This window comes from Rhineura floridana, chromosome 15 (assembly GCF_030035675.1).
Source record: "Rhineura floridana isolate rRhiFlo1 chromosome 15, rRhiFlo1.hap2, whole genome shotgun sequence".
In the NCBI taxonomy this organism is placed as follows: Eukaryota; Metazoa; Chordata; class Lepidosauria; order Squamata; family Rhineuridae; genus Rhineura; species Rhineura floridana.
The window spans coordinates 20,032,557-20,048,984 of record NC_084494.1 but is presented as its reverse complement, the minus strand read 5'-3'; the positions used below and the strand labels follow the sequence as shown (position 1 = coordinate 20,048,984).

General features: G+C 41.6%; 1 protein-coding gene across 14 annotated transcripts in view; it reads left to right on the top strand.

Moving 5' to 3' along the window:
* The window catches only part of LOC133370395 (lethal(3)malignant brain tumor-like protein 4), an 80,762-nt gene extending 72,538 nt beyond the window's left edge, over window positions 1-8,224 (top strand). For 9 of the 14 annotated variants that reach the window (XM_061596649.1, XM_061596646.1, XM_061596652.1 and 6 more), the window contains one exon: window positions 5,358-8,222. In XM_061596649.1, coding sequence (XP_061452633.1) covers window positions 5,358-5,486 — 129 coding nt within the window. In that variant the 3' untranslated portion in view covers window positions 5,487-8,222. Of the gene's footprint in view, window positions 1-5,357 lie in introns of all 14 variants that reach the window. The other 5 variants (XM_061596658.1, XM_061596655.1, XM_061596656.1 and 2 more) reach the window with 5 other exon arrangements.
* The last annotated feature ends 8,204 nt before the right edge of the window (window positions 8,225-16,428 follow it).

Genomic DNA, 16,428 nt, shown 5'->3' with positions numbered 1-16,428 from the left:
GGAATTAATCTCCCACTATCATTAAGAGGGTCTTTCCCATGGAATTCACAATGGCATCTGCTATTTATCTCCCTTGTATTGGAAGACTTACACACTTCCATAGTTCACCTTCCCTTTCATCTGTCCAACCAATATCCCATATTTCCTTCCTGCTACCAAGCAACAGCAAACAACAACCTTAGGAATCACAACCAGATAATCATAATTGTGCATTATTATTTATGCCCCACCTATTCAAATAGTTGGCACTATTATGGTCCCTTAGAAGCCTCTGTTTGACTCTTGGATCAATGTGCTTGCCAATAAATATTTAAAAACTTAAACTCCAAGGGTGATATTTAATGCTAGTCCTACTTGGAGTAAATCCATTGAAGTTAATGGGCATGATTTCTACTCTGAGTAGGACATAGTTCAACACAATCCCAAAATATTTTATTTATGCCATTGTATTTTTATATTGCTTGACATTAAAAGAAATCTCAAGGCAGTTTATCAGAAGTAAGATAAATCCTGAAACAATTTAAAAACAGAAAAGCTAATCATAGATAAAGAAGGGGGTAATGTCAGTGGTTGGGGGAAGCCCAAACATACAGATGAGTTTACTAAATGACAGAAGCACCTGACAGTCAGTGTCTTCTGAATAACAGGGAAGGGCATTCCAGAAGCTAGGCGCCACTACAGAGGAGGACCACTTTTGTACCGCTGTCAGATGATACTCAAGCAGGTCATGGCGCCATCAGCTAGGCCATAAGTTTGCCAGATAACATGGCCACTGAGGTAGCAGCTTTTTCAAACAAGCCACAATAAAAAACGACTCCAACCTTTCCTGCTCCAGTGGGATATCTTTCTGATGGGCTAAATAAGTTGTTTCTTAGTAGGTTGTAGCTTTTCCTAATTCTTTCCTAATCTTCCCTAATTCATTCTAAAGTTTGAGCCCTTCCTCAAATTGTTATGGTGCCTGTAATCCATAAAAGCCATCTAACTCCACAACAACTATTACCATTTGTGGAAGCAGGAGAAAATTATTCAAAACCAAGAGCAGGAGTAAGAAAGCATCCCACTAGTAAATTTTTCCCATCCTTTAAGTGCCATTGGGGGTCATGTATGTCCTCTGGTTATACCTTCTGTTTTCTACTCAGATTATAACTTTAGTGCTCTTTCTGTAGCAACCAGCATTAGGGACCTTATAGAAAAAGTATCATACATTTGTTATTATCTGCAGAAAGTCCATGAGAAGGGGCCCAGTGATGTATAAATAATGGAGTTATTTTTAATCAGTCTAAAAATATAGTAGCAATAACACTGCACAGTGGTCAAAAGTGGGAAAATACTTACTGGCGTTCTCATTTTTTAATCTTGGAAAGCAGGGAATGGCTACCCATAAGTTCTTATTGAATCCTGGGAAACCTTTGTCAAATGTATAAACATTACTAGAAAAACAATCAATACCATATGTTTTCATTCTTAGGAATTGTCTCTCATACAAACTAGTTCTAACAGATGGTGCAGCATTAGAAAATACAATGTTAAACTGGTAATGCAGAACAATTCACCAGAGCAAGGCCATAGGCTTCAGGTGCCAATCTTTCAGAGCAAGGTGGAGGTCAGGCCCCTAAGTAGTAACATTTCAGGATCCATGGGTGGTACTGCTTGTCAATCCAAGGGGACAGAAGCAAGTAACATGGTCCAAGGTGGGCATAGGTCAAGTTCCAGAAGCAGCAATTGAAGATCAAAGAGGACAGACAGTTTGGTCCAAGATGAACAGTAAGTCCAGTTCTTTAAGCAGAGGGCCAAATTCAAGAAGTACAATCCAAGTCAGGCAGAGTGTTAGGTTCTATAAGGAGCTTAGCCCAACAAAGCCTTCTGTGTTGAATGAGTTGCTCACACCAAGGAGCAAGTTTTCAGACTACCACTTTACGGGGTCTGGTGAACAGGGAATGGCCCAGCTGGCAGAGTACTCAGGGCTTTAAACAGCAGTTGTCTAGATTACACCACTGAAGCATAGAACTTTAGTCTGCTGTGCTTATGGGTCAGAGTGCCGGTGAAGTAAGAGGTAAGGTGTTGGAGCCTGGTTACTGGGGCCTCTCCCCCTGCTTCCCATTGCCCTAGATAGTCTTATAGACTGTGTATGTAAAACATCACAATGAGCAGTATGCAACCAAGTTCTTCCACTAGGACAAGGACTTTTAGCTGTGCAATGAAAGTTCTCCTCCTTCCATGCATCCACTAAATCTGGTCTGGGTCCCCCTCCCCCCCGAGCAGATGTGTGGAGGGGGCACACAGGGAGAGGAGAGGGAGAAGAAGTTTCACTGTGCAAATGGAAATCTTTGCAATAGCAAAAGCACTATAAGTGACTGTCTGTAAGAAGTTATATACTTCTAGTGGAAAACTGGAGCCTTCTGAATGAAATATCCTTTGTGAAATGGAAGAGGGCCTGTGGGATAGAGCAATACATAAACCTACCAAATAAATAATTCATGAATGGGGGGAACAGTTTACTGAAAATGTCTTTCGGGTTCCAGAAATCCAGGATATGGGCTGTTAGTCTCTATATTCCACATTAGACATGTAGTGGATAATCAGGCTGAAATTAAACCAATTTAAAGAAATACCCTCTCTGCTACACTCTGGCTAGGAAAAAGGTGTAGGTGACAGAACTGCTGAAGTCTGCTTTAATAATCCATTAGCAGCAATTAAGCTGCCCAGACACACCATATTTAGGTATGTAATTCTAGAAAGGGTAGGCGGAAGTGAGAACAAATTGTGCAAGCTATGTAAAAAGGAATCCAAGTGGATTGAGCAAACCTGCTAGTGATCTATTACCAGAGAATGATGCCTGTATCTGAGGCCTCAGTCAGAAGAGGTCTCTCTGAAATAAGAATTAGTAGGAATGAAAGTATATATCCAAAAGCTTTCTGCAGAATTTTCTCAGCATGGGTAGAATTTGGTCAACCATTCTCACATGCTTTGCAACCCCTTCTACTTGAGCTGCAGTAGATTCTCACTGTGTGTCTGTATTGGACAACAATTGTAGTGATAATTATTTTTATATTAATATTTTATATAAGTTCTTATATAGTGAATGTTCATCACTACTTTTTAGTCTTTTACAATGTGCCTTTGATTTCCTCAGTATCCCTGCATCTTCCCATGTTCATCTTCCCATTTCCCACATATAGATGGAAAATTGAGCAGGCAACTTATCTGCAGTTGGTCCTGCTCAACCGTCCCCAGTTGCACACCACCAGTGTTAAATTTGCAATCTTTGAATGTAACTGTTCGTAATCTCTGTGTTAAATGAAATAATGTTGAGATTATTCTGTTGTACCTCTCTACTCATTCTTGTGTGTGTCTAACCTGTCCTTGTTCCACCAGTCCAAGCCCCAGCACAGGGGCACCTAACTTGCTTAGACTATAGGCTCAGTCTTTAACAGAAGCTACGATTCTGACACCAGTTTTCATACTTAAAGAGAAAGCTGTCACAAGTGTGAACCTACATTGGAATAATAGCTTCTATGTGAGGAAACTATGGAATTCACACCCACAAGGGGCAGTGATGGCCACCAACTTGGATGGCTTTAAAAGAGGATGAGACAAATTCGCTATCAATGGCTACTAACCATGATGGCTATGCTGTGCCTCCATGGGTTGGAGGCATTATGCTTCCGTATACCAGTTGCTGGAAACCACTGAAGGGGGAGTGCTCTTGTGCTCACGTCCTGCTTCTGGGTTTCCCATAGGCATCTGGTTGGCCACTGTCAGAACAGGGTGCTGGACTAGGTGGGTCCACTGGCCTGATCCAGCGGGGCTGTTACTTTCTTATGGTAGCCTAATCCTATGTCCTAACTTGAGCCCACTACCACTCTGCTGCTTCTTCCACTGATGGCAGACTCTAGTCATTGTTCTATGCTTACTCAGGAACAGTTCAACAGCACACTAGCAACATTATACACCAGTCAGTAGTTTATTGTAAGCAAGAAGCCTTCACAATATAACATCAAACACATCATATATACATATTTTACTAGCGACAGTTGAAAACAAAAAAGGGTGGGAGAAAAACATCAGGACTTTGGTATTCTTACTATCACTCTTACTGTCTACTCTGCATTCCTGTTTACAAAGTCCTTCTCTAAGATAAGCCACTGAAACAGCAAACTAAGCCGCTTTGAAAATTATGCATTCGTCCACATCATTTAACAAATATGTAAACTTAAAACAGCAATGGTCAGCCCTCCCATTCTGGCTCAAAAATGGATCCAGCAATTCCTTACTAGGACTTTTGTAGAAGCAAAACAATTCATACATGGGCAGGCTCCTCAATACCTGTTGGACTACATGGGCAAAGCATATTACACTTCTGCTCTAACAACGAAAGGTTCCATAGTTTGCATCTGGAAAAAGATAAAGGCTTTTTAAATTAACATTACAAGAAGGACAAATGTAGCAAAGGCAGCAACCATTCCCCTGGAGTCCTAAGCAATTCTACAGCCATCCATTATTCACAGAGTGCCTCATAGGCAACATTCCTATCAACTATACATTGAAAGCACCAATCAGCATCATAAATGTAGAGTTTTAGCAGCACATACGCTAATATCAGAACAGGTTTTGGGTTCTTCATCAGTGAAGAATTGTACAATTCACATATGTTGCTCTACCAGCTTTTGCCTCTGGCCCCGCCCACCACTGGCACAGGACTTCTAGAAGGTTGTCCTGAAAGGAATGCAACTGAAAATAGTCCGTCCCCTCTTCCTGGCCTTCAAACTATTTCACCATAAGCCTTTATTTTAAAAAAGAAGAAACTGATTCTCTGTTGAACTGTAAAGTGCAAAGGCTCCTTAGACTTCACTTCTGTTCTTATTCAGCACAAACCAAGAAAGGCATGAAGCCCCAATGGTGGGGCCATTGGTTCATCTAACCCAGTATTATCTACTCTGACAGCAGCGCTCTGGGGTCCCTGATTAGAGAGAGGTCTTTCCCAACCCTTCTTCTTCAGCTGCTTTTAGCTGGAGATGCCAGGGACTGAATCTTAGGTCTTCTGGACAACAAGGCATGTGATCTAACAGTAGACTTGGACCCTTCCTCACAATTACAGATAACCTTTTAAAGTAGAAGTTTCCTTTCAGGTGTTTGGAGTCCATAACCCTGTCCTCTCTTACAAAAAGGGGCCACCAGCAAAAGGTTGGAGGCATACTAAAGGACACTTCATATAAAAAGCTTACCAAACATGTAACTGATGATGCTATCAATTGTCAGTCTCAATGCCGTTCTCTTGCTGTGTTAATTTTAAGTGTACTGAAGCTAGATTTTCCCAGCCATCACATTGACTCCACTTTTCTTTTTCCATCCACCAGCAGATTGATGGTGAAGCCTTCCTTCTTCTGAACCAGTCAGACATTGTTAAAATTCTGAGTATCAAACTGGGACCTGCACTTAAAATATACAATGCGATCCTCATGTTCAAGACTGCAGAAGAAGACTGAAACAGCATCTCCAAGACCAGGCTGAGCCAAATGATCAGAAGTGGGAATGATATCCAAAGAACAGCTCAGCAGCAGAGAGCTTTTGTTACTAAATACTGTTTGGGAACTTGGAAAGGCTGTGGCCTAATTGCATTTCAGACTGTGGAACCTGCTGAAAGGATCCCAAAGAAGTAAAATCCCTTCTGCCACTTGGAATGGATATAGTGGCTTCCCTTCTAGGAAGAGATTATGTTTTTTTCTGATTGAATATGGGTATGGTTATATTGATCTTTGTGAAGATCTTGATTATGCCTCCGGTTATAAGAGGAATCCCGAGTATTGCTATTGGTGGGGAGCCAAACTCTAACTGACTAACCTGTTGATAGTGCCTAAAAAAGAGTCCAAGCTCTCACCGGAGTACTTGACAGCTTCTGTGTGTGCAAAATTTGGGAGTAGGCTTTGAGAGAACAAGGGAAGAGGGAGATTTTTCAAAGCAATGGTGTTGAATTCTTCATCAAACATGTTTTTTTCCAAGCTAGTTTTAAATCTTGTTCTTTCTTATTGTCCATCTATTCCAGTATGACAGTTAATGTTTTTATCTAGCAGCCTCTGACAGGGAAAGGGGAGTGGCAGGAATGAGGTCCATATGAAGTCCATCTCCATGTATGTTGATTGTCAAACTATTACACTTGTACTGCAAGCTGTGTAATTGCAGAGTTTAAGAGGTGAAATGAAAATAGGTTTAATAAAGGCTACTGGAGATGGCTCCAACAGAACAGAAGTCAATCACATGGGAGAAGGGGTCCCCTAACTGAACTGTAGGAAATTCTGTAAAGCCATAAGAAAACTACTAGGCTATGTTTTTAAATGGTTCAGGTCAAGGAAGATACAGGGATGGTGTGGAGGCACATACAGCTCTGCAGTTATACTTTTTTTTTTCCTGGCAAGAATTCTTGGAAAGAACATGAAATTTCCACTCAGAGGCATTTTGTTTTGAAAGCACAGCTGGTTTATTCACAGGTATATTCAGTGTGGATATCTTCTAATGTTTAGCACATATGAGCCCAGTGTACAAGCCACTAAGAACTGCTGCCTTCCATCTTCCTTTCAGTTTCAGTAGAACTTCTATGGAAACATTCCCAAGCCCTATTGAAATGGAGTCAACGCAGCAGTAGTACTTTATGTCCCAAGCCTGCAGCCTTCAAATTTTGTCTGTGGAGTGGACATGAAGAAGTCAACATGCCCTGTTGCTGAAGGAGATTGGACAGATTCAGCCCTGAATTGCTGTTTTCTTAGTCTTTAGAACAATATCTGCATTCTTTGCTGTGCAGTGGACCCTTCTGTGGGAGTTTTTGTTGAAATGCACAGGGCCATTTCAGTGGATGGAGAAATAAATGGGGGGATGCAAGGTGCCAAAAGAATATGAAAAGAGAGCAGTCCATCAGAGATCTTCAATGGGGAAGACAGATTCTGAAAATAAACTCAGTTTGTCCGTGAAGATGTTTTTATGGCTGAAGCAGGTGTTGGCCATATTTCTCTAAGTAGCTACCCACAAGGTACAATAACATTGTAATATAGGCAAACATTTCTACTTCTCCTCATCTTCCCTCCTCAAAATGCAGTATAATTTGGGAGGAAGACATGCTCTCACATCTTCCCTTCAGATGTGAAGGAGCTTATGAACTCTGTCACATAATCCTCCCCACCACATGCTCACTGGAGTTGCCACCTGTTCACTGCCCTGGTATTTGGCAAACAATAGAGTTCCTTGGATCAGTATCTCATCTTAATCTAACCAAGCCTTTTATTAATTTAATGTAAAGCCACTGGTAGGGTTGATGTATTTTTAAATTCAAGGGAGTGACAGGGCACTTCTGGATATATGGCCTAGCAAGAATACTGCTCTATTGTTAGTGTCTTACATCATTAGCAGGAAGAATGTAAGCTGGCATAGGATGTACGTCTGTTGGTCAGTCGTGGAATGTCTTCTTGTAAAAGAAATCTTTTAACTTACCTTATAAGCAAATGTGTGACATTACTGTGAAGAATGATGTTGAGCTTTCAGTTACATCCACTTCACATACATCTATCTACTTTTAATCTCCCAAGTTTTCAAGAGTTTCTGTAACCTTCCTGAAGTCAAGATGACATAAGACTTGTAAACAGTGCACAATCCAGGCTGCTGAGTCTGAACAGTGTTGAATAAATCTGCAGAAGCAATACGTCCCATAGCTGTCTATTTTTGTATAAAAAGTTAAGGAGTTTTAAGCCTTCTACACAGAAGAACCATCACTGAAGAAGTGTAATAGAGAGAATCTCTATTGGTACTTGAGGCTACGTCTCTCGAGACAACAGAAGACAGGATGCCACATAGACTATTGCAGAAAAATAGATATTCCATAAAGCTTTATGGTGTCGTGTAACATAAGTATTTTGAAATATATATTTCTAATTTGATAAGTAAGTTTATTTGCCAAAGGACATACTCATCGTTAGTTTTCTCTGGCAGGTGAGAAGAAACAATGGGTATTTTTTGTAGGACAAAATGTTTTAACAATGAAGGTCACATATATGCAAATTACAACTGCAAGTAGCACATTCATGCAGTAAAACAGTTCAGGATTTCTGTTCATTGCAAAATAACTTTTGAGGCAAGCACTCAGGCTGATTGGCAAGCAAGAAATGTAGAAGCAGCCTCCAGGGGGTGGGGTGTTCTCTAGTTCTTGAACTAACTCTCAAGACAACTTGACACATTATAGTTTCTAAACACAGGAGCACCCCCACAGATCATTCATGCATTTGGAAATGTAGCATGGAAATATTTGTTAAGAAAAAATGTGAGTACTGCCAAGCTGCTCCCAGCGTGATCAGATGGAACACCCCTATGTTGTAATCCAAGAGAAAGACAGTCCTTGATACCCTTACATTTCCACTGCATTCATGTCTGACTGGATTCAGCATGGTTCAGCAAGTTACTTCCCATGTGCTAATAATTATATTCCAACATCTCTGCATAGATGTGAGCAAGGTGGTTTTTTATTATTATATCATCCAGTATGTATTTTTGTAAGGCTCATGAGACAAGTGTCAAATTATCCACCAAAGGGAGGCTTCAGGTTAAGGGACACATCCTGTCTCCCTTTTGCAGTTACCCTGATGAAATCACAGCAGTGTAGCTTCATGCCATAAAAATGAAATCCAGGTTCTATGGCTCAAGGCTGTGCTTGCTGTCTTTTCTAACTACTACATGCCAAAACTAGTGTGCACTGAGCTTATATAGAAAACAAATGTGATGGCATTTAAAGGCATAAACATCTTTAAAGAGTGATGAATGCAGCGGCCAGAATCTAGATATAAAATTTCACCAAACAGGAGGAGGCTGTTATGGAAGCAGAGTAGGAGAAAACCCGAGTGCTGCAATGCTGAACAAATTAAAAGGCAGGATGGTGAACAGCAGAGGAAAAGAAAAGCCAAGCAGGAAAGGACCCAGAAGGGTATTGCGGTATTCTACTCTGCTGTTGGCCATAGTTTTGCAAAGTCAGACTTTTTCAATCTATTCTTTTGTTGTTATTCCGCTCATTTCAGTATAGAATTAAATTAACTCATATATTTGCTATAACTGCTCTAGGCTGGAGATCTTCCAGCACACTTCTAATGTAGTATAGCAGAAAAAAAACTCCCAAGAGTCACTAGAGAGAGTAAGTTGCCACATTACCTCTTAAGTCCAATGGCTACACAGGAACCATTTCAATTACTGCAGTGTTTAGTTCCTTACATGCTACCAATCCTATGTAAGTTGTGCTCTGGAATAATATAATTAGACTGCATGTCTCTGCTTTAAAACTCCTTTGAAGAAAGGTTGGGGAGACCTTAAAGAGTTCTTTTTAAAAACTGCTGCTGTTTGTTTCTAAGGTTTTCATTTCAGTCAGACTGGATATTTGTCTTAAAGAACAACCATTTTTATTAATCTTTATGTATTCACTATGATGTCTTATCACTCCATAAATGACACAGTTTAAGGACTGCTCTTCATGAACTAGCAAAGCAAGGAGAGAAGGTCTCAGTTCTGAATATTGCTGTAATTTATGTGCTGTGTTCTGCCTTTCTAGCTTTGTTTTAGAAAGCCAAATTTGGTTTTTTCCTCTACACCCCCCCCCAAATTCCCTCTCATCAGGGAATCTTAGTTAAAAAATGGCCATGCCATCACAAACTATCATCGTAATCCGAAAGTAGTAGATTTCAGCTCAGGGTAATTAATCATACTAGAAGCTGCACAGAACACTGGGTGATGGTGATAGCTGAATCATTGCAAGCAAAGAAAAAATATATTCAGCCTGTGGGATAAGGAAGTTTGGCTGTGAGACTTCATGTGTGCTGCTTCCATGCCCCGGTAAGAGATATATGCCAGTGAAAGCTTTAATATTTCTGACAAATTCTCCATCATGTTATAATGAGCAAGTTTATTTTTGAAACATCCTATTACTTGAATAAGAGATTCGTGCAAAGCAGGGAAGCTATTGGTGGAATTTTGAATTTTTGCATTCAAAATTGTTTTGCTTATTTTTTTAAGGCCTTGAAACGTCTTGCTTTTTTGCCATCTTTGCTTTGTTCTGAAGATGTGAATAAAACACATTGTTTCAAAATGCCTATTCTGACTTGGGCTTGCTCCATGAGCTTCTTTGGTCTTTGTTCAGGTCTAGGCCTCATCTTAGTGCACTGGCATCACTCTTCCACATCAGTCTTACCTATACTGCTTGTAGTTCTTAACAGTGGAAATAGAAGCAGCAGGGCCAGTATTGGAGGGCAATATCCTCAGATAGTTCATGAGGCACCAGTGTTTCAGAAGAACTCGCTACCGATGACTGAGCACTGCTCCCTGGCACTACTTGGGTGTCCACAACTTGCTCAATCAGAAAAGCGGTGGTGGTGGTGAGTAGCAGCAGCTTCTGCTCACCTCCCTGCCTTCTCCTAGCAGTACTGGTAGTTTGACAGGCTTGGTGGGGAGGAGAGCCTGGCTGGGAGTCCAGAGTCTGCCAGTTCAAATCCCCGCTAGTGTCTCCTGGGTGTCAAGGGCCAGCTAAAGATCACCCCCACAGTGAGTGTCTCAGGAGTTATGTGCCCTGCCACCTGTGCAGCCATGGGCAAGCTGCATAGTCCCAAGTAGCCCAGTTGCCCCCAGCTGGCAGTTGTGGACAAGGAAGGGGCTGGCTTGTACAGCTGTGGCAAGCTGAACAGGCCCTAGCCAGCTGGGGAGGACTAGCCTCAGAGGGAGGCAATGGTCAACCCCCTCTGAATACCGCTTACCATGAAAACCCTATTCATAGGGTAGCCATAAGTCGGGATCGACTTGAAGGCAGTCCATTTCCATTTTTCTTGCTGAGCGCGCACACAAACTTAAGAGCCTGATCCTGAGAGACAACATTGTGGTTCTCTAGAACACTGTCATCATACAATGATTGTTATCAACAATTCCAAGTACATCTCAACGGCAGCAGGGTGTGAAGTAGCAAACTGGGCTCTGCATGGCATCTTAGTGTTCATGCATGTGCATTTTGTGCAAGTTCACTAGAGAGAAGGTGCATCTCTTAGAGATTTAATTTTGAAAGACCCTGGGGAGGGAGCTGAATTTGGAAGACAAATGCTAACAAAGATCTAGTAGAGAATCCCCCCAAAAGATAAAAAAACACAGTCTTGTATTTTAACAGGAACAGTTATTGGAGGCAAGGGTGGGGAACCTCAGGCCTGGGGGCTGAATGTGGTGCTTGGACTGCTCTGGCCATGCCTCTTTCCCACGTCACTTCCCTACTTCTCATACTTTGACCTCTAATAATTTTACCTGGCTGGAATGTGTCCTTGAACTATATTCTTCTTTTTTGCCTGGATGGAGGGTGGAGAATGGTGTGTGTCTAGCACACCCACTTTTGCTACACCCACCACTGGTATGTGATGCCCAGAAGGTTGCCTGAGAGAATGTGCCTTTGGGCTGAAAAACATTTCCCACCCCTGCTTTAAGGAAAGGGAGTGTTCCTAGTAAATGGTGACAGCTGGAATGTATGCCTGTACAAGCCATACATTTGTAAACTGCGTAGAGATTTCCTACAATCAAGCAGTATATACACTTTGTTTATATATATATACACAAGCATCAGAATTTAGACCAGGCTTGAAAATGGCCATGTGAATGATGCTGGGTGAGGTTGGGACAATCTACTGCTGCTGCTGCTGCTGCTGCTGTTATTTAAGTGGATATCCCTCCCACCCTTCCCCCCAAAAGGAGCCCAGGGTGGCAAAGAAGTGATAAAACAATTAAAACAACTTTAAGAATCCTTTAAAATTTCCAGTGCAGATGCAGATTGTCCTTCAAAGGCTTGTTGACAAAGGAATGTCTTCAGCAGGTGCCCAAAAGACAACAGAGAGTGTCTGTCTAATATTTAAGGGGAGTCTTCTTGGAGGACATTGGTGCAGAATAGAGCTTACTATGTTGAATCATATATGAAAACATGATGCTGCCTCGGCCTGAGTAAATACTGTTGGTCCATCTAGACTAGTATTGTCGACTCTGAATAGCTCTGCAAAGTGTAAGACAGAGAAAGAAGTCTTTGCATTCAACACATACATTCACTTTTCTCTTCCATCCCTTCTGATGTTCTAGAACCTGGTCATGTTCTGCAGGCTTTTGCTCTCAGGTCTCACTTGCAAGCTTCCCAGAGGCATCTGGTTGGCTACTGTGAGAACAGGATGCTGGACTAGATGGGTCACTGGCCTGATCCAACAGGCTCTTCTTATGTTCTTATATTCTTATCCTATAGTCAGAAGCTTTGGAAATGTGCTTAGCTATTACATTTATTTATTTATGACGTTTTTATACTGCCCATCAACCAAGTTCTCTGGGCAGTTTATAAGATTCATAAAACCAATAAAATGCAAAAAAAACCCCACCCTTCAATCCAATAACACAAAAAATGTATCAAAACAATATCAATACGATATCAACAGGAGAAAAATGGTTAAGTGCTAAAACATCTAAAATGTACATAGAACTAAATGTAAAACTAACAATATATGATCAAAAGAATCCCAATTTTATCTTTTTATAAATCTAGCCTTCTGGATTACAGAGGAATGTGTCTAAATAAGGTGGCAGGTTATCTAAAGGCTGTGATGGGTGACTTTACAGAGAGCAGGATGGGGGAGTGCAACCTTGTTCCTGCTTCTCAATCTCTCAGCAGTGTTTAATACCATTGACCAAAGTATCCTCCTGGACTGGCTCCATGTAATTGTTATTTATTATTATTATTTATTAGACTTATATGCCGCCCGACTAGCAATAGCTCTCTGGGCGGTGAACATAAAAAATACAGTAAAATCACACAGTATAATACAGCAAAAACATGTAACAATAAAAACAGTCCAAAATCAATTACGACAAAATTTAACAATTAAATTAACTTAGATAAATTTAAATTAAAATACCTCGGAAAAAAGGAAGGTTTTAACTTGGCACCGAAAGGAGAACAGCATTGGCGCCAAGCGCACCTCCTCGAGGAGACTGTTCCACAGTTCGGGAGCCACCACAGTTCGGGGGCCACCACTGAGAAGGCCCTAGATCTTGTCACCACCTGTGTCCAAGAAATTGGTCAATTGCCTGTGATGAACGGGGTTGCACTTCCCCTGCAGGAGCAGGTTCATCGTCTGGGGGTGCTTCTAGATCCAACTCTGTCAATGGAGGCCCAGGTAGTCTCACTGGCTAGAAGTGCCTTTTATCAGTTGCGCTTGGTAAGTCAACTATGACCCTTCCTGGTCCGGGAGAGCTTGACCACAGTAGTCCAAGCATCAGTGACTTTGACAGGATTACTGCAATGCACTCTATGAGGGGCTTCCCTTGCACTTGACCCAGAAACTGCAGCTGGTGCAGAATGCTGCAGCCAGTTTACCGACAGGAGTGAGACCCTATCAGCATAGAAAACCTCTGCTCAGAGATCTGCATTGGTTGCTGATTTGCTACCAGGCCAAGTTCAAGGTGTTACTGTTGATGTATAAAGCCCTTAACAGCTTGGGTTTACTTGCAGGACCACCTTACCCCATATGTGTCCACTTGGGCACTTCAGTCTGCTAAAAAAGGAGAAGAGGGTGTGGCTGTGACTAACATGAAAGGACTCTGCTCTTCTGAATTTGCCACTACATTACTGTCTCTGACCACTTTCTGCCCAGGCTATTCTTTAACATCTAGAGACAGACAATTTTCCTGTGGGAAATATTACACCTGTGATGGATTTCATTATCACATGGTAAACATATCTTTAAAATACCCCAATTTTTTCTTTTTATATGTTGTGGTCGCTTATTTCTCTATTGTTGTTCTTGATTACGATGATGATTTCTTTTCCAGATTTGCACATTGTTCCAACATCATACGTACACGATTCTGGAAGAAATGAAATGTGGAGACAATACCAAAGTGCTAAGTGAATAACTTAGAATAACTTATTTACTTATTTACTGAAAGATAATCTGCATCCATAGGCTCTGATGAACTTGGCCTTGGCGTGACGAACTTGGCCTGCAGCAACTGTGGCTTTTATCCAAAATGGAATGATCCCCCCCCCCAAAAAAAATGTCTAGACATTGCTTCCTTGATAGCTCTTGTGGGAGTTCTTGGTTAAGAGTTTGCTGAAATATGTTAAATCTGTGGATGTTTTTAGTTTGTACTGATGACTGGACATGATCATGATTGACAGGGGGAAGCTCTTTGTGCACCAATTTCTAGAATACTCAATTCCTAAGTGCCAAAAATGGCTTTTGGTTTCTATCTAAAGAGACAATCTGTATTTGCCAGCTGGGGCAAAGCCAACCAAGGGAAAACCTCACTGCAGAAATAAAAGAAGCACAGAGCTGTCCAAACCATCTTTGATTAACGGGCTGCAAACAGCTCATTGTGGTACAAAGCTGACTTTATTTCTATCCACTGAAGGGGAAACTGGCTTTTCTGGATTACAACTGGTTGGCAGATGCTGCTCCATTAGGGCAAGTGGGGCACTGCCCCACCATGCTCTGTCTACCCTCAGCCAGCCTACATCTGCCTACCTCCTTCCTTATAACCAGTCTATGGGGTGGCCTTGGCTGTGAGCTTCCTCCTCCTCCTTAGTCACAGGGTTGCCTTTCTAGAACTCAACAGGGAGGAGGACAAAACCAGGATTCCTTGGCTCTGCCTGCCATTCGCTCTGGCTCCACCTATGGTTGGCCTCCCTGACTTTGGCCCCACCAGCCCCAGTGGGCACCAGCCACCACTGCAACTGGTACCGCCTTGGAAATATGTTGGGATAAAAATGCAAGGTGCATCCCACTCCTGTGTTGGAAGTGGAGCAAGAACAACTCCTGTTTGGGTTCTTTTGTTTGTATTCCAGAAGGAAGATAGAGTTAGGGTCCTCCAGCTGGCTAGGCTTGCCTACATTTGCCTGTGCTGTTCTCTACCTAACTTCCTTCCGTTGTAAACTGATATGCTGACCTGCCCTTCCTTCCTTTGTTCTCTTCTTCGACTGTCCAAGGAGAGGAGATATCTTTGTCTTTACTCTCTCTCCTGAGCCATGAGGGCAATATCCAAGTCTGGGCATTGCACCTCCAACTTAGTTAGTTAGAACTAGGTATGCATTTCCTATCTACTATGTATTTCTATACATAAAGTAGCTTTTCTTATTTTACGAAGTCTTAAGTCTCAGTGATCTAAATGGAGGGTAAAAGCCTGCTTCTAAGGTAAATACACACACTGGCACACACACAGCTCAGACCGCTGAGTATCTCTGCATATATATATTTCTATAACATCCTGGATATGTGTCCTCTGAAGGAAATGCCACTGAGATCAGTACGACTTACTTGGAAGTAGGGATGGGTGAGAATTTCGATTCAGTTCACATTTCAAGCAGAATTTATCAAATTTGCACTTTCTGAAACAATATGAGAACCAAAACATAGCCTTCCTTTGAAATTCGCATTTATTAGAATTTTGGGATGCAGTTCGCCAACTAAACAAAGTTTACAAAAATGCATATATTAGGGGAAAGTGTGCATTAAAATGAATACATGAGTGAACAGAACATGCAAAAAGGCATGAAATGAGAAATGGTTTGCAAAAATGTGTACCTTTGTCAAAACTGCCTACAAAAATGTGTTTATGTGGAGAAATTCGCACTAAAATAGTGGAGGATTTTCATGAGGATTTTTTTTAAAAAAAATTGCAGATCACTGTAGAAATGTAAATGAATTTAACATTGGGAAAATGAGAAACTGAGAGAACCAAAACAGGCAGATCTTTCCATCCCTGCTTGGAAGTGACTCTACATCACAACTTAGGTAAGGCAATTATTATCTCTGGGACAAACACAAATAGTTCCTTCCAGAGTTCCAGTACCTTTTCCATTTGTTCTCACAGTCTTGTCTTTTCTCATTGTCTCCCAGTTCTACCCTGCCACTTACATCATTTGCAGCACAGCATGCTTAATAAATCAGATCATGAAGAAGAATGGGAGACATACACCTGTGGCGCCATGAGAAGGGAGAGGCTTGCAGAGCGATGTGAGTATTGTGAGTGAAGGATCTGTCTTTGTCAGGCTACATTAACATACCAAGTCAAATCATTGCTCCATCTTGCTCAGTATTGTCTACACTGACTGCCAGTGGCTCTCCAGGGTTATAGGCAGGAGCCCTTTTCAGCCCTATCTGGAGATGCCAGGGATTGGATGTGGGACCTTCTGCATACAAGGCAGATGATCTAACCATTGAGTAATAAGAAACCATTACTCTTTGGGTAGAGCCACACCTACTGTTCTGCTGGTTCCAGTGAATCTCCACCTCTTTTTTTCTGAAAACGGGGCACACAACACTAGTCAAACCCTGCCCCTTTTTACTGTAGAATGTGGTGGGATCAGCTCGAGTAAGTTTTTTTAATTCGCTTCAAAGAGATTTT